General features: G+C 32.8%; 5 protein-coding genes across 5 annotated transcripts; 2 read left to right on the top strand and 3 right to left on the bottom strand.

Annotated features, from left to right (window-relative positions):
- Positions 1 to 818: 818 nt before the first annotated feature.
- On the bottom strand, positions 819 to 1,814 carry cgd3_450 (Ctl1p-like mRNA capping enzyme beta subunit (polynucleotide 5'-triphosphatase); the record flags this gene model as incomplete). Its single annotated transcript, XM_626630.1, has 1 exon — positions 819 to 1,814. One exon carries the CDS (start codon positions 1,812 to 1,814, stop codon positions 819 to 821), a length of 996 nt encoding a protein of 331 aa, XP_626630.1.
- A 1,616-nt stretch (positions 1,815 to 3,430) lies between these two features.
- On the top strand, positions 3,431 to 4,768 carry cgd3_440 (C-type lectin containing protein with a transmembrane domain and mucin-like rich regions; the record flags this gene model as incomplete). Its single annotated transcript, XM_626629.1, has 1 exon — positions 3,431 to 4,768. One exon carries the CDS (start codon positions 3,431 to 3,433, stop codon positions 4,766 to 4,768), a length of 1,338 nt encoding a protein of 445 aa, XP_626629.1.
- A 794-nt stretch (positions 4,769 to 5,562) lies between these two features.
- cgd3_430 (VPS13p like protein involved in vacuolar sorting) lies at positions 5,563 to 18,825 on the top strand (the record flags this gene model as incomplete). The annotated part of the gene is made up of 1 exon (XM_626628.1): positions 5,563 to 18,825. One exon carries the CDS (start codon positions 5,563 to 5,565, stop codon positions 18,823 to 18,825), a length of 13,263 nt encoding a protein of 4,420 aa, XP_626628.1.
- A 40-nt stretch (positions 18,826 to 18,865) lies between these two features.
- Positions 18,866 to 21,541, bottom strand: cgd3_420 (hypothetical protein; the record flags this gene model as incomplete). The annotated part of the gene is made up of 1 exon (XM_626627.1): positions 18,866 to 21,541. The coding sequence occupies one exon, from the start codon at positions 21,539 to 21,541 to the stop codon at positions 18,866 to 18,868; it is 2,676 nt and encodes an 891-aa protein (XP_626627.1).
- A 640-nt stretch (positions 21,542 to 22,181) lies between these two features.
- On the bottom strand, positions 22,182 to 27,137 carry cgd3_410 (putative ABC transporter, 12x transmembrane domains plus 2x AAA; the record flags this gene model as incomplete). Its single annotated transcript, XM_626626.1, has 1 exon — positions 22,182 to 27,137. The coding sequence occupies one exon, from the start codon at positions 27,135 to 27,137 to the stop codon at positions 22,182 to 22,184; it is 4,956 nt and encodes a 1,651-aa protein (XP_626626.1).
- Positions 27,138 to 27,356: the final 219 nt, after the last annotated feature.

Raw genomic sequence — 27,356 nt, 5'->3', positions numbered from 1 at the left:
GCGGGAAAACGATGCCGGTATACACTTTTTTTTGTGAGGTAAATTAGCAAAGGAGTAGAGAATTTTAGCGTTTTGTGTACTGGCAAGAAGTGTTAAAGCGAGAATTAGTTGCGAGTACGCAAATAACAAGGCTTTTATTGAGTTGAATTTTCAGTTTTACTTGAACTCCAGAATTATTGTTTTCAAGTGAAAACTAATCGGGTTAATTATCAGAATATTTAGGAGGAATATATAACTGGATTTACTTTAATTACTCGATAAAGAAAGCATGCAGGAGGATCATTCATTAGAGGAGCTTAGGTCAGGTAAGTTAGCAGGAACAGATATTCCTGTTTAATTTCTGTGAGGATAATCTAACTAATAATCTATTTTCTTTGATGGGGGGAAAAATGTTAGCCGTGAAATCTGAGCTGGAAAAGAAAGGAGTTTTGAGTGAGGTTAGAGCCAGGCTAATGGCAGAGATTTTGTATTCCCTAACAGAGGAGGTAAGAAAAAGCTTGACAAAAAAATACTCTAGGATATATATGACTTGAAAATTAATTTTAGAATGATGAAAACAAAGATCAAGAAAACTGTATTTCAGATGAGAATTTAATATTAAATTCACTAATTTACGATTATTTGGTATATAATGGTTATCAGAGTACAGGAAAAGTACTGCTAAAAGAGTCAAAGATGGACTCTGACTCAACAAAGGGGAGAAGTGAGTATACTAATGGAAAACAGATATTAAGCACTGAGGAGCTTAAAAACATTCTAAGAGTTGAGGAAAAGAGTGATCTTCCAATTCTTTACTCTCTAATAAAATGATGAATGAATTAGATTTCTTTAGTATCAGGAGGTAAAGGCTTAATTCCGAGTGAAATATCTATATCATCCTTGCAAATAATATCTTGTGGTCTGTTAAGTTTCTGCTTCTCACTAGCTACGGCTCTATATAAATAGTCTCCGAGTATAGGAGTAATGGGTGAGACGTATTTTTTGAAGGCTTGGACTATTTCATTGGATTGAGTACAACTTGTTAAATCCATAATTTGGTTTTCGTTTCCAGATGAGTTTTGAATAGAAGATTCGATTTGTTCATTTGGTTTTTTGTTATTGAGAAATAGAGTAATTCCAAACACCAAATTAACAAAGTTGGTAAGTAGCTTAATGAAAGGATGAGTTCCTATTACTTTCAATTTCCCATTGTTTGTATCCTCTATATAAGACTTTAATAGAGGAATAAAGTGGGAAGGCTTAAGCTCTAGTTCTAATTCATAAGTTTCGCATTGCCTAAATCCCCTGCGACTTTCAATCTGTACCACATGAGTAGAGTCTAGAACAAAATTTGAAACTTCTACGGTTTCTCTTTCTCTTCTTCTTTCCAAAACACATGAATTTTCAATTGGACCAGTAACAGTATTGGCAACTTCGATAGGATTCTCCTTATGTTCAAGGTTGATCGCAATTCTGAAATCCTTAAGCAATGTACCATTCTCAATATTGTGTTTGGTCTCCAAGTCTCCAGGCTGGCCTGGAGAGCAAAAATCAAAGACTGCAATCTTTTCCTTCCATATCGCTTCAGTTGGTTTATCTTTTTGATTTTTTGGAGAAATATAACTTAATCTAATTAGTGATTTGTCTTCTGTTTCTGATTTATTCGGATTATGAACATAGTAGTCATTTGTATTCCTATTTTTGATAATATAAGGGATTTTTGACTCGTCAAAATCCTTTCTTAATTCTTCTACAACACTTGTCATTTGCCACTTTTCCAAACCAGGAGAAAAACGGTAGGAGAACTCTTTTTCACTTGGAAGTAGCAAACACATTCCCTCCACAGGGAGTAAAACCTTCTCCTTTGTATTTTCATTAATTAAAGTCCCAATACGTCCTTCAACCTAGTGATCAAAGCAGATTTACGGTGATTAAATAAAAGGAAGTTATTGAGAAGCTCCAAGAAACAAACTAATAAAGGAACTTACCTCCAAATCAACTTTCCCATCCATATTTAAAAGCTCAGGGGAAGCCTCGACTAGATCAACCAAAGACTGTGCAATGAACTCAATTTCCTGACTACATCCCGTTGAAAATGAGCCATCCTATTAGTAATATTAGAAGTTAATTAACTATTGAAGCAAAAAATTGTATAAGAAAACTTACAATTAACTCGTACTCGTCAAGATTAGTTTTCCCCATCTCTTTGTTTCTCATCTTATAATAATATTAAAGTAATAACCAAAGTTTTGGCGCCAAAGTTTTGAATAAAACTATCGGTATATGAAAAAATATGAACATGCAAAATGCAAATATAAGAATTTGAGTATAATGGGGAAAAGTCACTAAAGTAAGTATTTGAGGAGAAACCAATGAATATAGAGGGATTTTGTAATATATGAGGCTGATTAATGAATTAAAGGATTGTTTAATAGGTATGTTTGACTCGGTAGCGTCTAATATAATTTAATAGGCAAATCACTATTGTGCAAATTTAGTATTATTAAGTTTAATAGTAGTTTCTGGGGTTTTTGGAAGAGAAGTTAGCAAGTTAGGAGATACTGGCCATGCAAATTGTCCGGAAGGATGGATTTCAAATGGTGAGAAAACAAGATGTTTCAAGCTGGTCACTTTTGACCGGCCTAGGACATTTTCCCACGGTTTTAAGGCTTGCAATGATTTAGGTGGAACTGAAGTAGAGACAAGAAGAAGAAATGGGTCTAAAGAAACCAATGAGTACCCAGTAACATTGGCTTCAGTATATAAGTTATCAGATGAAGAAGCAATCAGAAGAACTCTTGTGGAACAAGGGGATATTCATAAGACTGCAAATGGATGTTTTGTCGGACTTAGAAAGTATGCATTTTTCAGGTATCCGCCAGGATGGTACTGGATAGATAGTGGAAGTCCCGTATCAGTTCGAGATTCTGAAATTAATTGGACATCAAGTTATAATGCAAGCTGGTTATTAAGATTCAAATTTCCCTTTGAAAAGTGTGGCTTTTTTGATATTGGAGGGTTAGGAAGAAGGCCGTGTTGGCTTATAGATTCTGAGCTTTCTTGTGCAGTTTGTGGTACAGTAGCTTATGATTCTGGTGGGCTGAATCCCAATAAATATTCAGAGCTAATTAAGCAGACTGATGAAATTATTAGTAAAGAGCCAAAGCTTGATCTTCCAGGTTACAATAATTTGAACTGTACAGATGCTTGGGAGAATAATTTATCAGTTGGTCTTTGTCAAAATGTCTCAAATATCCTGGACTCAGCTTGGAGCTCGTATCAGAGTTCGTTAAACTTTCCTAGTATCAACTTTAACTGGAAAGAGGATTCAACTAACGAAGGAGGGGACCAAGTTTACCATAATTCTTATTTGGATCTTCCAAGGTATAAGCAGAAGAAAACATTTTATTGGGATCAGGATCCAGGTACTATTCCAGCTTTGTCTGATGAAATGAAGCTCATTGGTTTAAGCGCTCAACCAACATACCATCCTTTGGATAGAAGCTCATCTGGAAGTTTTGAGTCTGATAGTACAGAATCCGGGCGTGCGAATGAAGAAAGAAACGATACCCTGGAGGAGATGATCTACAAGCAGAGTTCTGACTCTATTGAAGATATATTGGTTCCTGTTACAAAACCTATTTTCTCAGACTATTCTTCAATTGGGAGAAATTCAGGAGTTGAAGAAGTTTATTCAAGTAATGTTTCAACCATTTCCTCTAAAGGAGTAGTATTCCCGAATACCACAACTTCCTCTGATAATGATTTCACTAAGAATAACCCTGCTAACAGTTCTAAACATACCTCCACCTCCACCACTACAAATACTACAACAACCACTACGAGAACAACCACAACCACAACCACAACCACAACCACAACCACAACAACAACAACCACAACAACAGAAACGACAACCACAAAGAAAAGCACTACAGCAACTAAAAACACAACAACCACTCTTAGGCCACGATTCTACACTACAGGAAAGTCGCTCTATACTCCAAAGACAGAGAATGTGAGGACTAGCGCCTATGTGAAAAAAAACTCAAATTCTTTGACAGGCAATAACATAGTCAAGAGGGACTCTGGGATTATAGATATGAATTCTGATAAAGAGGCAGAAAACTCATTATTGGGATTTGGAGCAGGAGAGTATGTTAACTCTGAAAGCGATGATCCACAAGAAACCCAAGAATTGAGTTATTTGAATGAAGCAGGGCAGGTAAAGATGGAAAAGTCAATAGAAGGGCATTTTGATGTAATAGAACGAACAGTCAATAAAAAGTTAATCATTGGGGTAGTTATTGGAATTCTATTGATTCTGCTTATATTAATGTTTTGTTGCGTCTTCTTTTTGAGAAGAAGGTCAGATGATACTGAATCTGCTCAAAATGTGGACAATTCAAACAAGGAAATAATTAGGAATAAGCTAAATAGTTTGCAACTTGCTTCAATAAAACCAATTCTAGCAAGAAAAGGGTCAAAAATTGTACATATGAGCCAAAAAAGTATCAGCTATGATTCAAACATAGCTCCACCAGAGAAAAAAAGTATAGTTTCTGTGGAGGATACAACGTTCTCTCCTGAGTATATGAACTCAGGTGAAGGCGGAGAAGCAGAAAAAACTATACCATATTATGTAGCTCAGTCACAGGCAAACACTCTTCAACTTCATTCTGGAAGAAATATTAACTTAGGATATGATACGAGGCCTCAAACTCAGAAACAAGCAGTATTAAAGAGCCCTAAATATCATGATTTTTTTTACTCAGAATCAAGCAGATAAATTTAGAAGATTAAGGTACTTAAAGGGGATGGTTTAAAAAAGATAAGTAACGATGGAAACTTGTTTTTGATAAATTTTAAAGAAGAGCAGTTACTTTTTTTTTCCCTGCTCTAGTAATTTCTCGAATTCTTTGTGATGAATTGACAAAAACCTCCATGAGGGGAGAAGTTGCATGCACACGTAATATTTGACCCACAGCTAAATTGAGCCATATTTTAATAAAAGTAATAATATTAATAATAAAAATGTATTAGCTCATTTTCTCAGCAGTTTTTTGTTTCCTTTAGAGTCAAGTTCCAGAAATGAAAATACTTTGAAAGCTAAGAAAGGGTTTTTGTGCTGAAAAAGCTCGAATAAGATGGAAAGAGTATAATGTACTATAGAAAATATACTATATTTTATACACCATATATATAATTAATTCAGACACAAATGTAGTAAATAGTCAAAAAGGTAGTTATAAAACAATTATAGGAACATGGTTGGGTTATAATAAGTTGCGTAGAAAAAAACCTAGAAACAATTTAAACTCCTAATTTTTCCTTCTAAATACTTCAAAACATTTTGGCTATCTGTACCATTTTTGTAATTTTAACATTTATCACCCCACATGCAACAAAATATTTTTGCATGTCTGAAAAAGGCGGGCAAATAGGAAAAAGAATTTTAAAAAAACAAAGAAAAATTAATTAAAAAGAAAAAATTAAGTACTTTAAATTTTTCTTTGAGACAAATAGAACTATAAAAGGCAAGTTGAGAAGGTTTGTAATGCCAGTGGTCTTGAAGAAGGAGGAATGAGGCGAGCAGTGTCTCGTGTAGCAGGCTTTGTGTCTAAATGGGCTACTACATTTATAGGAAAGTATTTAGAGAATGTGTCAGAGGATAGTTTTGAGCTTGGATTAAATTCAGGCAAGCTACAACTCAGAAATGTGAAGATAAAAGAAGGATTTTTGGAGCAATTAAGGCTTCCAATAAAAGTCAAGTACGGCTGTATAGAGACAATTAACATATCGATTCCTTATAGTAATATATTAAGACCTGGTAGCAGTTCTCCATTAGTTGTAGAGATAGATGATGTGAATTTATACGCAAGTTTTATAGATCATAATGAGTTTGATTCAGAGAAAATTGAGAGTTTGGTTATTTCAGAAAGACTTCGGTTAATAGAGCACTGGAATATTCACTTTATGGCAGAGTTGGCAGAGGATGAGTACTTTAGCGTCAAGGGAAGCAGTAGCAAAGGAGGAAGCAAACCATTTTTGAGCAGAATAGTCTCTGTTTTAATTCAAGATGTAAGATTGAAGTTTAGAAGGATTCATATTAAACTTGGCGATTCAGCCAACAAAGAGTTGAATTGTGGGTTGGTATTGGATTCTCTTGAAGTTAGGTCAATCCCAAATTTGAGTCAGGTTTTAGTAGACCAAGATTTGGTTATCCCCAAACCAGTTGGTTCTGGTATAAATGAAGATACTAATATTAGTGGTAATAATTCGGCATCAAGGGAGGTAAATAGTGAATTGGGTCCGGACCAAATTCATGGGTACGAGGAACATCTGGGGTTAGTGAAAGAAATATTTTGTTCCAGGAGTGAATGTTCTGACGAAAAGTTGTTTGAGCCATTCTTTCAGAAAAAAGATTCCAGTGACTTTTCTTATAGAATACTGGATTTGGATGGCCTTTCAATCTATACGGCAAGGGAGGCAACAGATGGAGAAACTAATTTAAAGGAGACCCCAAAAGAGTTGGACCAGGTTGTGCATCCATTCTGTTGTAAGCTCCTTTTGAGACAGAGAAAGGATTTGTTTAACGCATCTAAGATGCCAATATACACAATATATGGAGTATTGGAAGAGATTTATGTAACAGTTTCTGAACAGATAATCACATACTGTGGAGGAATATTAAACCAAATTCAGGCATTTAATAAACAGATTGAATTGGGAAAGACAATGTTGGAGAGGAAGTTTTTATATAGACCAAATGTTCCTGTAATTGGTAATGCAAAGCTTTGGTGGAGATATGCAATAGGATGCATTATAAGGGATAGGAGAGCTGATATTTCTTCAATTTCTGGTTCCCATCGATTTTCCAGGTCAAGTTATAACTCTTCACTTTATATTCGCCTCCAGGAAGACTTTACTGAAGCTAAGATATCAATGTATTGTAGGGATTATACTATGGAATTTCACAAATACTTTGAGGAAAAGATGACTTTTGATTCCATTGGACCGTATTTCGATGGTGGGCTCTTTAATGATCTGCTCTTAGACTTTTCCAGACAGTTTTCAGAATATTACATACTTAGGGTTCCTTTCTCTAGATTTGTATCCTTGCATACATCTCTAGTACATCAATGGGTTGGAAAGAGGTTGGAAATTCATTCTTTTAGAAGGACAAGCCATAGCGATTCTCAAGCTACTGGAGGAGGGTCTGGAAGTTGGATTCAATGGCTTTTTAAGTTCCATAGGATCTCTTCTGTTCCTTTGAATAGCGCTGATGATGTTTTCTTTGATGCTCAGGAGAGCGAGGATGAGCAGAATAAACAGGAAGAGTATGAAAATTTTAATGGATCTGTGGAGTTAGATGAGGCATTTCTTGCTCAACAGACTATGGAAGATCTCCAATTTTTCGACTGTCTTTCTGATCATTCTTTGGAGGATGGGGATAAAAATACTTCAGAATCTAAGCAGAATTTGGGATCTTTTGATAAATCTCAAAGTGAGAACCCTTTATATATGGAATCCTCTCCAACTGTCAAGCAGTTTGGGGCTATTAGCTCTGAGACTCCTTTCATGGCTTTCAGAGTTTTGCTCAGAGAGACAAAACTTGAAGTAGTGCTTAGAGATGAGTTTGCAGTAGAGACAGGAGGAAGTAAAATCGATGGACAGGAAGGATTGAGGATGATCAAAAGAAGTGCTTTGATGGGAAGTTTGAGAAGTTTTGGTCTGGAATTCATTCAATCAGATTCAAGAATTTCTTTATTATCGGTTTTACAAGAGTTTAATTTGGATTACTCAGATCCAGATGAGGAGAGGTTTCAAATAATTTACGAGGATGAATCTCTCGTACAGGATGAAAAGATGTGGTTCACATTCTACTACTTGAATAAAAAAAGCTCAATCTGCAACGTACAAGGGTCTTCCAGAAGGAGAAGTTCTTTGAGTATGAGTTCTGATTTCTCTATGGATCGAAGCATTTCAAAGAGATTAGAAACTTCATTTCCAGAAAGTAGCAAAACTACTATTAAGATCAACGTTGAGAAATGCTATGCAATCTTTTATTCCAACGTTGTTTCTGCTTTAGTTAATGCAATTAACAAGTATAATAAGAGTATTGGAAAAAGTAGAGGAGAAGGTATTAAACATAAATCCAAGACTAGAATAGATAATCATATGGCCTGTACCGAAAGTGGTTCAACTGATATTTCAGAAAAAAGAGATATTAATAGTCAAGGAGATGGATTTCTTCAAAATTCAGGTTTAATGGATGTGGATATTCAAATTGAAACTCCAATCTTGGTTTTCTGTCATAAGGTAGATCCAAGACTAGAAGGTGCGATTTACAATGTAATAAGTTTTGGAAAGATTTCAATATCTAACAATGATTCAGAGATCTTGAGAGGATATGAACTTGAGGAGAGTTCTTTAGATATTTCAAGCCCCCAAAGTAGATTTGAAAATAACAGCTTTGACCTTCAGTCATTCATTAATAAAGGAGTAGGGGGAGGCATTCAAGTATCTCCATATTATAGATATGTTCTTTCTGAAAAGTCAACTTATTGGTTTAAATGTATTCAGAGTCTCTGTTATTATGCCAAGATTGAGGAAATCTATTTATCTATTTATAGTGATTTCCAGTCTGGAACAACTGGGATAGAGAAAGATGAACAAAAAATCAGAGCTAGAATTCAAGATACCAGCAATATTCACAGGAGAGAGTCAGGAAAGAGTGAAAAAAGGTCACCAAAGCTTCCAAAAGGAGTAGATATGGTTAATTCTTATAGATTATTTAGCATTGACTATATTGATATCAAGTTGAATCTCTTATCATACAAGAGGTATAATATGTTGGATGAGACATGGATGAAGTATATTAAGCTATTTGGCGTACTAACTCAGCTAGATCCATTTTCCCAGGATTTGTTCGAGGAGAGATCCTTCATGAATTTGGTACTATCAACAAATTCTGTTTGCTTGGATTCAAAACCTACTGGAGGAGGTTCAATTGGTGAGATTCAGCTTGGGGATGTACTTAAGAATATCTACTCATCCATTCAAATTAACTCAATTACATCCAATTTTGATCCTCAAGTTTACCAGAGTATATACTTGAACATGATTCAATGGATGGATGACTCATGTTTAAGTGAGTATTTCAATTTGGGGAGAAAATTGACGAGAGAAAAGGAATTCAAAATGTTTAAGCTTGGATTAAATATTCAGTTATTTTGGTTTTTAAGGCTAAATAGTCTTAAATTTGACTTTGTATCAGATAATAATTCTTGGATGAATGTGGGAACACGAGATATTCAAGTCCTAAACTTTATTCACGACCACTATAGACTGGTTAACTTTTCCATTTCTCAGCTTTCCATGGATTATTTTTTGAGAATTAAAGAGGCTGAAAGAGAAGGAGGCTATCTTAACTCTAAAGATGAATCCCAGGAGTGTAAAGGAATCAAGAGAATTCCTCTCTTTAGTCTCAGCAACACTTTTAGCTTTGTTCGTTTCCCAACATCTCAATATCATTTCATTGAAGAGGAGCTTTCACTTGAGAAAGCTAGGGATGAGAAAGTTAAATGGTTGAATAGATCCAGATCAGGTTATTCTCAGAGCAATCAGGTACAGGTTAGGACGGAAATTGGGTCTATTATTATTTACTTGAGACCATTAATTCTTCAAGAGTTGCTTTGTTTGTTTAAAAGGACTACCTCACCATATATAAGTACGGAACAAGAGATTAAGTCCAAAAAGGACCAAGATCTAGGCTCAGAAATAGGAGTAAAGACTTCAGATAAGTGGACAAGGTACCTAATTGATGCTAATGTTTGCAATTTTGAATTGGTAGCATTTCAAAGAGATACGGAGTTTTTCAAGTTAGTATTTGAAAATACGGTATCAATCTGTGATCACGATACAAGAAGAGATATTATTGTTAGGGTAATTAGGATGAAAGCATACAATATGGTTAATGGTAGGAAAGATTTGTGTTTCTTTAAGATGGATAGCTCAGTGGAATCGTCTATAATGGAGGTGAAGATGATTTCTCACCAGAGAGCTCAAGATATTGAAGATTTAATTCATGGAAGGCTATCAAAGATGATCTCAAGTTCAGAGATGCTTGTTGAGGCTGAGAACATTACTTTAGTTTTATTTCTTGATGCATTTTTACACAATATTTACTACTTTTCGTACTTGATTGATAATATTCAGAGCTTTGTTTATTATTTAGAAGAAGATAATGTGAAGGATTCAGAAGTAGTTAAATCATCAAAGTCTTCTTCCCTTATTCTTCCTTCTCAGGAAAAAGTTGGAGGAGAAATAGAAGGCGGTTCAGATGTATGTGTTCCTCTTAGAAGTATGAACTTCAGAAACAGTAAGCTTATTATTCCATCAGTATCTGTTGATGATGCGGATCCTGACAAAGTTTCCTCAGTTGAGATGTTTATTGAACTCTTTAATTTCAATAACAAGTCTTTAATTAGACAAGTATCGGATCCTTCCATGATTTATCTTTACATCTTCAGGATGATGAATGTGAGGATGAGACAAATTTGGGGATTGTATCTCGAAGAGGAAAACTATGGGATAACTGAAGGAAGAAGTTCCATTCCTTTTGGGATAATTCCTGACTTAAATTTTCATTTAAGGAGGTACACATGCAGTGAAGGAATGAATAACTCATTTGACATGAATTGTTTCATCGAATCAAAGCAAAAAGAAGCGGAGTTAAATCTTTACCCTGAGACTTTAAGTCTACTAATTAAGGCATTTTCTGGGAACTTAATGAATTATGATCCTTTCGTAAAACAACTCACTAATCTTTCATCTGGAACTATTTCAGATCCAGAATTTATGATCTCCTTAAAGGAGGAGAAACTTCAAGATGATCAATTTATTATAGGTACCAAAAAAAAAAGATATGTTCCCCAGCTAATTCAACACAGATTTATTGGGAGGAGAGCAGCTTTGAGATTCCAAGATAGTATACAGGAAGGAGAAAGTTCAAGTATTATTCCTACTGGGAGGTTTGAAGATCAAGATATTCAACCAAGTAACTCAATTTCTGTCAGTTTTCCTTTAATTAGAATTAATCTAATTAAAGATTGGGATTGGAAAAATAAACAATTAATAGGATTTGATGGTAACGTCCTTCAAGTAGAAGGAAAAGAGACGAAGGAGGGTTCTATACAAACGGTTTCCATTGTAAGGATTAAAGGAATTAACTTGTTTATGAGCAAATTTCCTCAAAACCAAAGCTTCACATTCAACCTTCTTCTCAGTTCTTTAACCTTTAATGACGAACAGAACCCTTCATTCTTAATTTCAATTCCTGATTCTTTTCACCATTCTGACGTTGATTCAAATTTCGGTACCGGATATTGCATTCAAGATCAAACTCAAGATCAAGATCACAAACAGGAAAGAGGAGATAGTGAGTCAAATAAAAGATTGGAGAAAACCAACTTTGAGGATCAACACTACTTTACAGTTTACACAAAGGAGGCTTATTTTGAGAATTATTTGGAAAGCTACTTTAATGCTTTGAAACCAATTGTAGAAGAGGACCAGAATCTACAGGAAAACCAGAATCCGAGGAGGGAGCGGGATCTAGAGCAGCCTATTGAAGTTCAATACTACAGCTTTAAAGAAGATTCTGATGATATTCGAGATAATAAAAAGACAAATACGAGCTGTTCAAGCTGGCGGATTCGTATTGAGTCTCCAGTCATTAATACGGATTGTGATATTCAATCTTTGTTTGGGATTTATGATTGGTACAGTGATTACTCTAGGGCTTTTTGTCTCCCTAATTCAGATATAATAGAGCAAGAGAATTCTAGAAAAGATGAAAATAACAGCAGATTTTTAGTGGATTTGATGGAGGTAAACTTAAGCCTAAAGAAATTCAGTTGCATATTAGCATCTAATACAGGCCTAAGAACCAAAGTAAACTTGATAGGTACCTATGATCTGGGTTACTTAAGCAAAAAAGAAAAGAGTCAAGATGGAATTCAAGGGGAAAATGACTTGGAACAGCTTTTTGAATCCAATCTAAATATCTCCATTTCCAGCTCAAAATTGGGATATCATATGGCAGATTTCGGAAGTTTTGTGATTTGGGATGGCTTGGAACATCAGATCATACATAATATTATCTCAAAAGGGATCGAGGCGGCACTCAAAACCAATCGAAGCTTAAAGTTAATTTCTCAACCAATAACTTTACAAATACACTATCCACATGTTCTAGACCTCTATGATGTTTTATTGTCAATGCAAAAGTCTCTCTCAAAAAGATCACAACTCTCAAGGAATTCAGATCTATATAGATCTCTTACTAATGGGATTTCTGAAAGGTTTACAAGTAGCCAGGAATTCCTTGGAATAGGGAGTTCAAAAGCTAAAGAAGAGTTAAGCATAAACGTAATCATACAAAATTCAAGGCTGATTCTTTTAAATTCTATTGAAGATTTCTCAGGAATCCCATTATTCATGATCTTTGTACAATCTAATAACTTAATTCTTAGCTCTAGAAGTTATCTTATTGATCATCCTATATCCATTACAAATTCTGGAGATTTCTCACTTTGGATCATGAACCCAAGACATGGATACTTTGAGCCAATCATTGAAGGATGTAATTTTAATCTGGCTTTAGATAAGTTAGTACAAAATGATGGATTTTCTCCAAGAAATAAGTCATGCTCAAGCAAGGTCACAAAAAGACTCAATTTCCATCTTCTTTCTGCCTTAAATCTCAACATTTCTCCTTGGACCATTAGAACTATCTTGAGACATTATGGAGCTTGGAATACTAGAGGATGTCTACTTTCCAGCTCTGTTAAACCATTCAGACCTATTTTAGTTATTAATCAATCTGGTTATGATATTCAATTAATAGGGTACCCCAATTTTGATACCTTTCAAAATTCAAAAAATAATAATTTTATTGATCCTGGATCTACATGCAATATTATTAATGACGGTACCGAAATTGTTCTTGATCAAATTAATTACTGTTTCCAACCAAGTAATATTCAGATCTTTCAAATTCATATAGGAAGAGCCAAAATTAAGGAATATTGTAAAAATGAAGATCAAATTAACTTTGAAAGATTATTTTCAACTGAAAAGGTTATTAATTTGGACAATACTGGAAGATTTGCTATATTTATACGAAATCTTAAAGATACAAAAATGGACTATGAAAATAAAAGTCTTCAGAATGGATTCAACTCAAATTGCCTTCTTTTTGAAAGTCCTTACTTGTTTTATCAAGTTGAACATAGAAATATAAAAGATCAATTAGGAGTTGAGAAGATTTTAAGGATATTAAGTCCTTTAGAACTAAGTAATGAGATTTCTATGGATCTTCAAGTATTCTTTACTGATGGACTTTTTTCCAGTAGAGTACTTCCAAATTCAAAAATACCAATTCCATTCAATCTTGAGACGAATAACTATTTATGTTATAATAAAGTTTCCAAAGATCTTAAAGAAGATGATAATAAAACAAATCCTGTCAAGTATAATGAGTATTATAAGCTTAAAATTAATGATTTCCTAAAGGATATAATCAAAGAAAATGAGAATCTAAACAAATACAGAATTACAGAAAAGAAAGAAAAGAAACGGATTTACTTTGTTCAAAAAGGAGAATGTGCAGGAGTTGGATTCTATATTACAATTGAAGGAATAATGTCAACTTTTGGTCAAGGAAAGTATCAATTCTATAAATATATCCTAAAGTTTAAGCCTTTTTTGACCCTTATTTCAACTTTACCATTGGATCTTGAATACAGATTCTTTGCTTTTACTAGTGAAAAAGAAGGAAATAATAAATTAAATGTTATAACCACTCAAATCAATGATCAAGATTTTTCAAGTAATTCTGGTATTTTGGAATATATGAAACCAAAAGCTCTATATTTACCTTGTTCTTTATTTGATGAAAATCCTCAAGTAAAGTTAGAAATTGGAGTTAAATCACGAAAAGATTCTAAGACTGATAATAATAACCATTTTGAAAATAATAGTCAAAACTTTACGGTCATTTGGTCATGTTTAATTGATTTAGGAAATGATATTAAATTAGGTATTTGGAAGACTCAAAATACACTTAATGACTTAAATGGTGGTGATAATAATGAAATCTACTTACAAAGACTTGGAGAAATTGTTCCTGGAAAAAATAAAATTTCCATGTTTTCTGTATATAATTTAGAAAAGAATCCAAAAGGTGGATATCCATTAACTTGGGTGGTACATTCTAAATATTGGTTTAATAGTGTTGGATCTGAATTAAATCTTTCAAATATTATACTTTCAGATTTTACTCCTCCACCAGATTCAGTAAGTAATTTAATGAAGACTAGCAATACTTGGCTTAAATCAAATCAGAACTTATTTGGCCAATATGGAGATTTAATTAAACATTCCATTATCCCATTAGTGAAAAGAGAAGGTTCAATTCATATTGAAGGAGCTTTTGATAAGATTAAATCAAGAAAGATAGTTTTTATGGCTTTAATTAATGGAAAACAACATATACTTGACTTTACTAAACCTCATATAAAGACCAAAAAAGGAGGAATATATAATTTAGGTATCCTTCAAGACAAACTTGGAATGGTTGGATATAATTTCTTTTATAGAGATATTTCTTTAGAACTTCAACTAAATGGAAGCATTGCTAGGGTTTTGATTGGCCATTTAATTTTATTTCCCCAGAAAATGGTTGTAAATAACTCCAAAATTACTATAGAAATGCAGAGTCATTCAAACTTTATTTTAAATCCTAGTACTTCAATTCCAATAGTTCCATATTTTCCAGATACTATCAGATTAAATTATAAGAATCTATCAGATAGAGTAAAAAGTGGAACAGTATCTTCTTACCATATTGGAAATGATCAAACAAGAAGATCACGAGTGATTTCCATAAAAAGTGGATCAATTATATATCCAAATTTTGTTTTAAATAAGAATAAATCTTGGAAAATCCTTTTAAAAAAGCCATTAGGAGATAAATTTCAAGTTAAAACTGAAGTTAATGATAATTTTGAATCATTAGAAGAAGGACCAGATGGATTATCTTATTTAAAGATTAGATCCATTTTAGATGAGAATCTTGGATTTGAGATGGTACTAATAACAACAAAAAAGACATGTAATCAAGAATTTTATACTCGTAATATTTCTTCAGTCTTCATTTTTAATTGTTCGAATAAGGATTTACATATTAGCCAAAGGAATGATGATAGCAAGAATAGTACATATTTACCATCAAGTTCAATAGTAAAGCAAATATTCCGTTCAAAGTCAATATCAGAATTTGTATGGGAAGATTACTTCAGACCAAGAGATATCTTTATTCATAATGACTTGAATATAACAAATGCAAATTCAGCCAATACTATGATTAGTGGTTATAATGCGAATAAAAAGACCAAATATATAAGTATTGATAATTATAGCAATAAAAGAAGGCAAGAAAAGAACCATTTATTTGAAGTTTATGACTTTGGATCAAATGAAAAGAAAGATTGGATTATTTATAAGGTTTCCAAAATATCTTCAAAAGGGAATAATTATATCTTGGGATTGTTTTCATATGAAGATTTCATGGATTGGCATAGTAAGAAAGGATTAACAAGAAGAGCATTATCTTTACTTCAACCATCAAGACCAACATCAATTTCTTCTCCAAGTTTTAAATCAGGAAATAGTTATGGAAGTCCTGTAAGTGTGGTATCATCATCTTTAACTAAATTTTCTTCTTTCAATAGAGGATATTCAAGTTCTGAACAATATATATTTGATATATTTTGTTCTCAAGTGCTAGTTTCAGTGATTTGGGAGAATCCAAGTAGAAATACACCTCAAGAGCTGTTTCTAGTAGTTTTGGATAACTTACATAGTAAATACTGCTTCTTCACTCATTTGAATGCTCCTCAAGATTTCCAGATTTCAATAGGAAATATACAAATTGATTTACAATATAAAGATACACTTTATCCAGTACTTTTCCAAAGACTACCTTCAAGTTCATCAAGGACTCTGAATACCCTAGAAGAGAAATTCCTGGCTTCGAATAAGACAGATTTTGCTTCATTTTCATTTTCTTCAAATCAAAATAACTTTTTGGATTCTTCAAATCAACATCAATATTCGAATTCATCTTTATTATCAAATTCTGAAAGATCAATACTTCCAATGTTAGTAATCGCATCAAACTTTTGTTGGGATTGTGTAAAAAGTTCAAAAGGAAAAGTTTCAGATAGTAGTGGTGAGGTTGATTTGGAGGAAGATGTTAAAGAACTGGAAGTAAACTTAAATAGAAGAAACTCAAGAATTTTGATATCACAGAATCTTTCAGAGAATTACTTTTCAGAAGTTTCTGAATATCTTAAAAGCTTGAATATTCCAAATATCAGACTTCCTTCAGAGTTGTTAATTTCTCAAGGATTCTTGAGAAACCAAAAGAATAGTAATGGAGATTCGTTACAACTAATTAACGTGAATAAACTGTTAATTAGACTTCTTGGAATAAATATATGTTTTGATACCCACTTTATATATATCCTTACAATGTTTATTGATCAGATTAAAGAGATTTCAAGATCAATTGGTAATAATGTAAAGAAAGAAAGATCAGGAACCAATATTTCAATTTATGATTATGATAAGAATACCAATTTGGACGGAGAGAGCAGATCTCCTAAATGCGATGATCTTGGTTTGGGTGATGGAGATTATGAATTATCCAAAAATAATGATAATGAATATAATGGTGGTAATATTAATTTTGGATATGGTATTGAGGAAGAACAAGAAGAAGAGAATGAAGAAGAAGACGATGATGAATATCAGTTTATCGATAAGAAGGATATAATTAAACAATTCCCTCTTAAACAATCGTTTTTTGATAAGGTTTTTATTAAGAATTTCAAGATTTATCCCATGGTAATCCATCTGACCTTCAACTTGAACCTTTTAAAATCTTCAATTAACTCGGATTCTTTATCATCATCATCATCATCATCATTGTCGTCATCATCATCTTCTTCATCATCGTCGTCATCATCATCATTATCATCATCATCATCATCTTCTTCTTCTTCATCTTCGAGCTTCCAAAATCCAACAAATAATTATGAAATCTCAAATATTAATAGTAGACAAAGAAATGGTAGTATCATTAAAAATTTGAATTTTGGCAAAGTCCTTGAACAGTTTGCTCACACTTTTGGATTGGTATTTTCATCATTAATTAGATCAATTACAACTATTGAAGATGCTCCTTTGTGGATGAACCAATTTGAGTCTAGAGATAGTGAAAGTTGCTCAAATTTGATTCAAAAAATCAGAAAGCATTACGAACATGAACTATATAGCCAATTATATGTAATTGCAACCTCTCTAGGATCAGTTGGAAATCCAGTAAACTCTTTTACGAATATTGGAGCTGGAATTGGAGATTTGTTTTATGAGCCAATTTATGCTGTGACTTCTGGAAGAAATGATAATAATAATAATAATGGAGCAAATGTGGTAACTGGAGTGAAGAAAGGAATAGAATCCTTTATGAATCATTCAGTTTTTGGAACATTCCAAGCAATATCAAAGATGGCTGGAACTGCAAGTCAAATAGCTGGGGCATTAACAATGGATGAAAAATATATGGAAGAAAGAAGAAGATTTGTACATGGACAACAACCCAAAGATCTGATGGATGGAATCAGTATTGGAGCTCATGCATTTGGAAAATCAGTAACTGATGGACTCTCAAGTCTTGTTGGCGAAGTCCTAGATGGAGCAACAACAGGTAATCCTAATTCCTTAGCAATTGGCATTACTAAGGGACTTGTTGCAGCAGTAGTAAAACCAATTACAGGCGTATTGGATTTTACTCAAAAAACTGCTCAAGGGATCCAAAAAGCTTCCACAGTTGATAGGGTTGGTAATACCAATAGAACCAGGCTTCCACGTGTATTTTATTCCAAATCTCAGGTTTTGGCGCCATTTTCAAAAGAACATGCATTTTTGCATGACATTGTGACATGCATTGGTGGGCCTGACCACATAGTAAACCAGAGGATATCATCAAGTAGGGATGATATAGGAAATAGTATTCAACTTGGACAGCTTTTCAATGGAGTTTTATATGTGACAACTTGTGGGGACGGATCAAAGATAGCAGTTGTAACAAATGATTCATTATTGGTCTTGCAAATGAATAGTGGTATTTTATGTTCTGAGTCTGAAAGTGAGAATGTAAGCGTTGAGCATAGTATCCAGCTTCACAATATTCAATATGTAATAATGGGGAGCTTATCCAAATCAAATTCCAGGAAGATAAATGTTTGTAGATCAGTCTTTAATAATAACGAGGACTTTAAGAGTGTGATATTGAATCGAAATTCAATAAAGGGCCATGGCTATGCTTTAAATATTGACGATATTTACCCTATGCCTTGTAATAAGAAGGAGGAAGCTGGACTTAAAGAGACTCTATTCAATGATAAAATGATGTCAGAGATTGTAATTCAAATGCAAAGACAGAGTGAATGCATTTCTCCGTCTCCACGAACTAGAAGTTCTCAAAGATTACGACCTTCGACTCCAACATCTTATTCATCCTCTTCCTCCTCCTTCTCCTCTTCTTCAAGCAAACGAGAATTTCCGGATTACTTTCAAGTAAGGGAGGCAGAAACTCCTAGTATGATTATTATAACCCATCCATCAACACCACTTCCGCATTATAGGTGGATTGAATGTAGTAATCGTTCAAATTTGGAAAAGTTGAAAAATGTGATATGTTCTTTAATATGATAAATGATTAAGGGCTTGCAAAAGGAGTAGCTTATTTGTATTATAAGTTATGATGATCAGTGATTAAGGAATTAGTAATAGATGCTGCCGAGCTTATATGATCTGTTAGAATAATAATATTAACATAATCTCTAAATTTCTTTGAAAGCTTTTCAATCTCGTTGATCTCAAACATTGAAATATTGCCAATAATGTTAATAACTAAAGTCTTCTTTGTTTCTTTTAGCTTATTTCTCAAACTTTGGAGGCCTGATTCATCATAATTGGATGAAATACTTTTCATTTTTAAATCAACTTTCAACCATTCCTTGGAAGTTTTACTTTCTTCAATAAATATTGTTTGAATTATATAAAGAATTACTTGAGATACTAAAGACAATATCCGAAATTCTTGTTTGTTACTATTTTCTGGTAAAAATGGAGATAACTGAAAATTACGAAAAAACTTGTACTTTATTTTACTTCTTGCATTTCTAATATTGTTAAGCTTTCTTCCTAATTTTTCAAGATCACCAAAACTAGAGAATCCTCCTTTTGGATGGAAGCAATCCAACACTTGTTTTAAATTAAAGGATGTAAATTTACAATCTGGACCTTCATAACTTGAACAAGAGATTGCTAGAGAAATTATCTTTCTAATGCATTCTAAAGAATAACTCTGAAATTCGGTCTGATCATTTACAGATATATTTTCAAAGGAATTATTTGTAAATTTTTTTTTGAGATTTCTGACAAATATTGAGTTGAATGATACCAAATCCAATGGAAACATTGGTATTAAAAAATAATGAAGGATTTGAAGTAGAGCTGATAATTCCAACTTCAAATCATATGTATTATATAATGATGGATTTAAACTCAAATCCTCTAACTTTTTTGAAATATTTGTAATAGAATCTGGTAAAAGTTTTTCTCTAATAATTAGTAAAATTGAAACAATTTTCCCAATAATGTCTTCCTCCTTTTCAATTTGATCCTGGAAAATTACTGGAGTTAAAGATGATGATGAAGTCTGAGTAGAAGGTGATTTCATGTTTATATCGTTAGAATTTGATGCTATATCATTCTGGATAATAACCAAATATCTGTATACTATAATCAAAACCATAACTTTCCTCTTATCTGACTTTACATCATAGTTATTGCAAACATCACAGACCTCAGTCCAAAATTTTCTGGTATAATGAGACTGGTTTAGACTTAAAAGTAAAAACATCCATGAATTTTGACCATATATTGGATGAATATTCATTATAGAGTCAATTCTGTTAATTATATCTTTTTTCAAAGACTCGGAAAAACTCTTCTCTCGCGATAAAACCAAGTCTTTAAGATCTTCCAGAGCTGAAATGAACCTGTAAGAGAGTATTGGGTAGTTTTGAGAAATAACAAGATCCTTTTGGAGCTTCTCAGGATCCAGCATTATTGAAAGGTATACCGGATTTGTGATTTCATGTATATAGCTTTCGTCTGAATTATTAGAATCTTCAACTTTTTTATCAAGATAAGATTCTCTATCTTCTTCTAACTCCTTACAGTTTAATTCTGGATCATCTTTTTCAAGACTATCACCAGTACTAATATTGCCAATAGCTTGATTTTGAGTATTACTTAAAATAAATTCATCTAAAAATTCAATAATTCCGTCGTCAAATCTTGAGAAAGTCTCGTCCTCTGACAAGTTAATGTTTAGTATTGGTGAATAAATTGGAGAAATACAATCTAAGTTCCTATCCATTATTAGTATTGTAATATCATCTTTTGTATTGCTTGGCTTGATTTGTGTTTTTGAGCTGGTATTAACCATTTTGAGGTAGCTTTCCTGCATAGCTTTTGAAATTAAATTAGAAGTTTGACCCATTGATAGAAAATTAATAGAACAGCTTTCTGATTCTACAAAATTGGTTCCTGTTACTTGTTGAAGAAATGACATAAGCTGCAATATATGCATTGAATAAGCTTTTCTCAGGTTAGATGGAAGGTTTACCAAGTTAAGAAGTGCCATATCTTTTTTTACATTTTCTTTGCTAAACAAATCCGGCATTATGAAGTTATTTAAATGTTGGTTCTTTCTTTCATTCACTACACTGTTATATACTCTCTCTATGTCCTCTTCTAAAAGAGGAATTGGTACACTTCTATTCTCAATACAAGTTGCATAAACTGAAGAACAAGAATTATTGCATATCAAATTTGCATTACAATAAAATATTGATATCCAATTCACTGTTTTTATAGAAATGTTTATTCCCTCAAATTCTTTCATTACTTCGTTTATTATGCTTATAAAGTCAAACCTTTTTAATTGAACCTTCTTGTTAATAGTACAGATTTCCTCCTGCAATAATCCAATATTCCTTGCATATTCTACATGTAATTCTGAAGAATAAGGCAAATATATCCTAATATTCAGATCAAGATTTGCATCCAAAGTAGCTTCCAAAGTAACCAATATTTCTCTCAAAACCTGTATCAGTGGTTCTTGTATTACAAAGTTTATGCTATTTACCTTATCAAAATTCCCCACTGTATATTTTGGATCCTTATTATATTCTTGCCAGTCAATACAAAAAATATCAAAATCTAACAGCTCAGAAATTATTTCCTGAGAAATCAAGCAACCCTCAACTGCTTTTGTTAAGAATAGAAACTCAACCCCATCATTCTTTCCATTCTTAATCTTCCCAGCAACCGCTTCCAGACCTATATTCTCCATTTAGTGTCGAGCTTTCGAAGACACACTGGTTTCGTTCCAAAAATACTTCAAAAAAAAACTTTGATTGAAATAAAACTTGGTTGCCTCTGCTTTCTCCTAACTTATAATTAAAAATACTTTTCGAATTATTATTCTTTATTTTTTTATTCACCTAATTAAATAATCAACCAATAACTGGCGCCAAACGTAGTTTTTGCCACATTCAAGACCGGTATAGAGTTCATACATGAATTTGTGCAAACAAATTTTTCTAAATTGCATGCATGCGCAATATTTACACGTAATACAAAAATATTAAGCTGATTCTAATAAAAGCAAAAATTTGTTGATAATATAACAAGAACAAATAGTTATTCGATAAATTAAAGAAATGTCAATATTAAGGGAGAATTTCCAAATTATTAAAAAAAAAAAAAGAAACCCGACGTATTCAAATCTAACTCGCTTATATTACTAATAATGTTTTTTTTTGTTTTCCTTACTATTTAGTCAAACAATATACTTGATATCTAACTACTGCTTTAATAATCATTTTATCAGGTAGGTATCTTTATTGTTTTTGCTTAAATTTTCTTAATATATTTATAAGTTTAAAATGCTAAAAATATAAGTAGAGGCAAAAATAAAAAAAAAAAAGATATTATTGATTTTTTGTGTTAGTAAGTAAAAAATCTGCAAGCATTTGTTGGTTGTTCACTTGAGAAAATTCACACTCGTTAACTTTAACTCCTCCTGATAAAACCCAAATTCGATTACAGGATTTTAAAGACTTGTAGTTGTGAGCAACTATAAAAACTACACAGTGCTTCATAAATTTGGATACGATTTCCTCTACAGAAAGGTACTGGTTTTCCAAAATATTGCTTCCTAATTTCCTGGTTGAAGAAGAAGAGTTCATAGAGACATAATTATCGCTACCATTTTGTTTCTGCAAATCGCTAGAAAGTTCCTCTGGAGGCTCATCTACAAGAATAATCTTATACTTTAACCTGTGGATTACTAGTCTAGCAAGAGCAAGCTGTCTTAAATGTTTCTGAGTAAATTTATACTCATTTTTGTCCTTAGAGCCACGTCTCTTTGAGATCCCACCTGAAGTATTTCCTAATACTGCATCCAAGGGGTTCAAGTTACTCATAGAACGGAGGGTAGTCTCGAGACCACAAGCATATATTCCATCCCAAATAACCTGATCATCATGAATCTCATCAAAAGGATCTAAAAACTTTCTGATTGTCCACCCATCAAAGCCTATTGAATTCTGAGGTAAAACTCCTATGTAATCGTTCCTATTCTTTCTCATATCTTTATTAAATAGCCATTTTCCATCCAAAAATAATAGACCGGATTGGATTGGAGTAAGACCTAATAAAGAATTTAAAAATGTTGTTTTCCCACTCCCAGTTCTACCAATAATTCCTATACATTCCCCATATTTTACGTACTCATTCTTAAGCTCAATTCCAAGAGATTGGTTTCCATACTCTACCCTTAACTCATAAATATAAAGGCCCTGGAAATTATTCTGGGGAGAATTACGGTTTGATACCATGTATTCTTTGTATTTCAATTCGTGAACTTCCTCATTAAATTCCTTCTTTTTTGAATCTTCCAAATCATTTAGTAGTACTGAAACCCTTTCAACAGCACACATAGACTTCTCTACGGTTGTGAACATATTGAAAAAATCATTAATTAAGGGAGCATAGGACATTACAAAAACCAAAGCAAGACCCCATAACCCTGCAGTCATTTTAATAATAGTAAATGACGCAAAGAATGCTGTACTTAAATTCAGGTACTTTAACAGAATTGGCGCCAATGTAATACCAGCTGTAAATGGAAGCAAAAGAAGCTGCATTCTAACACTAATCCACTGAGCAGATGCAGATCTCATAAATCTGATCTTCTGAAGATTATCAATATAATTGATATTTCTATTTAGAAATACATGCCCACATCTAAATGCTCGAATAATAGATCCTCCCATTAATGCTTGGGTATAAATATTACATACTGGTGTATGAGCTGATAGATTGGATCTAAAAAGTTCTCTGGATGCATGTCTATAATATTGGAATAGCCAAAACCAAGCAAATAGGCAAATTGGAGGTATCATTAATAGTAGCCATGGAAACACGAAAATGATGAATCCACCTCTGATTAAGATCTCCAAAAAAATTGAGACAAAATTGCATATCCTGAACATAGTCTTTCTGTCTATAGAAACCATATCCAAACAAAAACGGTTAATTATTTGTCCAATTGTATTTCTGTCAAAGAATTCCTGAGAAGTAGTAAGTAATTTACTCAACATTTCATTATGAATTTTCTTTGCAGCTCTAAGACTTGCGTAAATCTGTGTTACTTGTACGAGAAGGTGTGTCAAGATCCCAAATATAAATATTATAATTAGTCCATACATATAGTTCATATGAGATTCAAAAGTATTGAGTGAGCTTGAATTGCTATCATAAAACTCCGTACCAGTCTTCAAATCCCTACCGTCCGAAGTGAAACCTGTCCATTCTACAAGTAGAAAGTCTTGGCCACTATCTAAGATGATACTTGTCATTATTAGTAAGCAAACAGATATAAAGAAGACTATTCCTACCTTAGATAAGTACCATCTATACAAACTTAAGGGAATTGCTCTATGACCAGTTTCAGATTGAATGCAAATAATATCCTCGTTGTAAAAATCTGAAGAAGAGTAGCTACTAGCAGTCCCTCTAGCTTTAATTATTGAATTCTGATGCTCAAAATCTGTTACTATTGATGAGCTTAAATTACTATTGGACTTGGCTTCCTTTTCAGCCGACAAATTCCTCTTTCTGAGTTCGAATTTTTCTTTTGTTACTTGGCTGGATCCCACATCAATATAGCCAGAAACTGTTCTGGAGTTGGATTCACTGTTATTAAAGCTGTGATCTTTTTCCATACCACTATTCTTTAAAGTTTCATATTTGGAATGTTCTAGAACGTTGTAGTTAGGTCTTCCAGATTCTGATTTGATGTTCCAAATGTTAATTTCGACCCCAAATTTCTCGTTTATTTCCTCTTGCGAAAGTTTTTCATCTAAGAAGCACAACAACACCGTTGTATTAATTACAATAACGGCAGAATAATTACCTCCTGTTAATAAACCATTTTCTCTATTAAACAAATTATAAAAGATTCTCCTCCCAACATTAGGGTCAAGAGAAACAAAAGTGTCATCAAACAAGAATAGTTGAGTATCGAATCTATTTGAACTTCTGTCACTGATACAGTATACACTGTGATGGCTATTTTCTTCAATACTATCTTCATCAAAAGAGTTATATTCTTCTTGATCAGATAAAAAGCCATACAAGGCTCTGGCTAAAGTTAATCTTGATCTTTGCCCGCCTGACAGTATATGGCCACCATCATCTAAAACCCTTAAATCTCTTTCTTGCCATTGCATGATGTCCTCAATTAGTAAACAGGCTTCAAGAACTCGATTATATCTCTTTTCATTCCATGGTCTTTCAAAGAGTATTACTGATCGTATAGTTCCAATTGGGATCCATGGGTCTTCACTACAGAACCCTATTGTACTATTTTGGGATCTAATAAATCTTAAACCTCGTTTGGAATAAACTTCACCTAATATTCCATATAGCAAAGTACTTTTTCCTGATCCTGAATTACCAACTATTAAATGACATGAATTCTTTTTAATTATCATCTTTGGGATAATTAAAGTAAAGCTATTTTTTGTTTTCTTGAAATTCTCATCATCAGATTCTGGAATATACTCTAGATCTTGAAGATAAACTAGAATAGATTCATCGAATGTGTACTCCATTTTTTGATTTTTATAAGAATGAAATACCTGTGAAGGTAATTTATCCTGGTTTTTTTTGTTAATTACTTCATTTACCTCGAGCATATTTCCGCCATCAAAGGTAAGAATCTTTGAAATTAAAGGAGTTTCTTCCTGCTTTTGTTGTTTCTCTATTCTGCCTTCAGAAGATATATTCGATTTACAAACTATATCGTCGCCTAGAGAGCGATGATTCTCAAGTAGTTCTTTATTTACATCAGAAGGTAAATGAGAATATCCCAAGTGATGACTAAACCTTTTTAATGATATCCAACCCTCAATAAGCATATTCAAAGAGTTTGGAACAGTTCTGAGAATTCCAGCCACATAGTTAATTACGTGGATTAAAGGGATAATATTGGAAGCTTTCAAATCAAAGCCATTTGGATAAGAAGAAAGATTACCAGCTCTGCTGAGCATTCCTTTTGTATAATAAACCATAATAGCAACAACAGAACCAGATATTGCCAATTTGAAGAACAAATATGATAAAGCTGAGAATGAAATGATCCTATACAAATAGCTGACTTCATTTCTCCTATCTCGAAGAACAATTTCTTCAGCAAATGGAGCCCATCCGAGTATCTTAATAGTTCTAATCTTATTTAAAACCTCATGTAGTTTTGCTAGACGTTTATCACGCCAATAGAGTAGTGGGCCTTTAAGTAAAGCTGAAATAATATCCAGAATGATCATAAAGACGATCATTGAGATCATTACAACGACTCCAGGAATGGCAGACTCTCCAATATTTCTGTACATAAGCAATGATGCGACAAAAATTCTGCATGGAAGTAGAATAAACTGGATAAGAGCCATAATAAAGTCTTCAATATCCTCAACATCCACCATTAATAGATTAAACACATTAGTTGAAATAGTATATCTATCTTCAGATCCTTTCTTTTTGTCATCAAAACTTCTGTTTGTATTTTGTCCAGTTTCATTCAAATTATTATTTTGGGATTTGGAGTTTTGATTGGAAAGACTAGAATCTATATCTAAATGTAAATCTTCTGCAATATTGAGCTTATCCTCCTTAATCTTGGAATCAACAATTTCTTTGCCATTTTGAAGTAGGTTCTTTGCACAAGATTTACTTTCTATTAACCTCTTGAATATAGAGGTTTTTAGACATGTTTGTATTTTTAAAATAACCCTAGATTCCCAAAAATTGAATTGAGTTGAAATATAAACATGTACAAGATAGAAGAGTACCAATAATAGACCATTCCATAATCCAACACCTAAAGCTTGAGACTTTTCGCTACTAACACCACTAACTTCAGCAGAACTTTCCATCTCTTTGTACTGAATAAATCCACGAATAACTGAGTTGTTTAAGTATAAACAGGCTTCCCAAGATACCTTAAGAATAATCAGCATAATAAATTGACCATATAAACATTTCCAAAGAGCTCTAATGACCAATACGTTACGGTCAAAAGAAGATAAGTTTTTTAATCTCTCTTGTTCAATGGAATTTTCAAACAAATTGGACCAGTAGTTAGTACTATCAGTTTCTGGTAAGTCTGGTAAATCTTTGGCTGGAAGAGGCCTTCTTGATCCTAAATATATCCATTTTGTAACCCATGTAAACTGAATATACGAGTGTGCAAAGCTAAAAAATGATTGATTTTTCTGCCTTTTAATTGGATTTTCTTTCAAGTATGGAATTTCTAGGCTCTCTTCTTTCTGAAAACTAATTTTTTTGTGGAAAGACGTATCATCTAGAGTTTTTCCGAACATTGTTACGTCTTGGATTGTTATAGATTGATTACAGAATAGCCTTAGAGCCTAGTAATTAGATTGCCAATCAATTTCATTAAAGTTAACTTTTTAAAAATGCTGCCTTGACTTCAAATAATATTAAATTTAAAAATTCCCTTTTCTTAAAATTAGTTTCTATTTCCCAATACTTATAATATTAAAGTTTATTCCTTAATTCGTTTCTCTAAATTGAATTAT

The sequence above is a fragment of the Cryptosporidium parvum genome, chromosome 3 (assembly GCF_000165345.1).
Source record: "Cryptosporidium parvum Iowa II chromosome 3, whole genome shotgun sequence".
Taxonomy (NCBI): Eukaryota; Apicomplexa; class Conoidasida; order Eucoccidiorida; family Cryptosporidiidae; genus Cryptosporidium; species Cryptosporidium parvum.
Note: the sequence above shows the minus strand (reverse complement) of the source record. Positions and strands in the feature narration are given on the sequence as shown.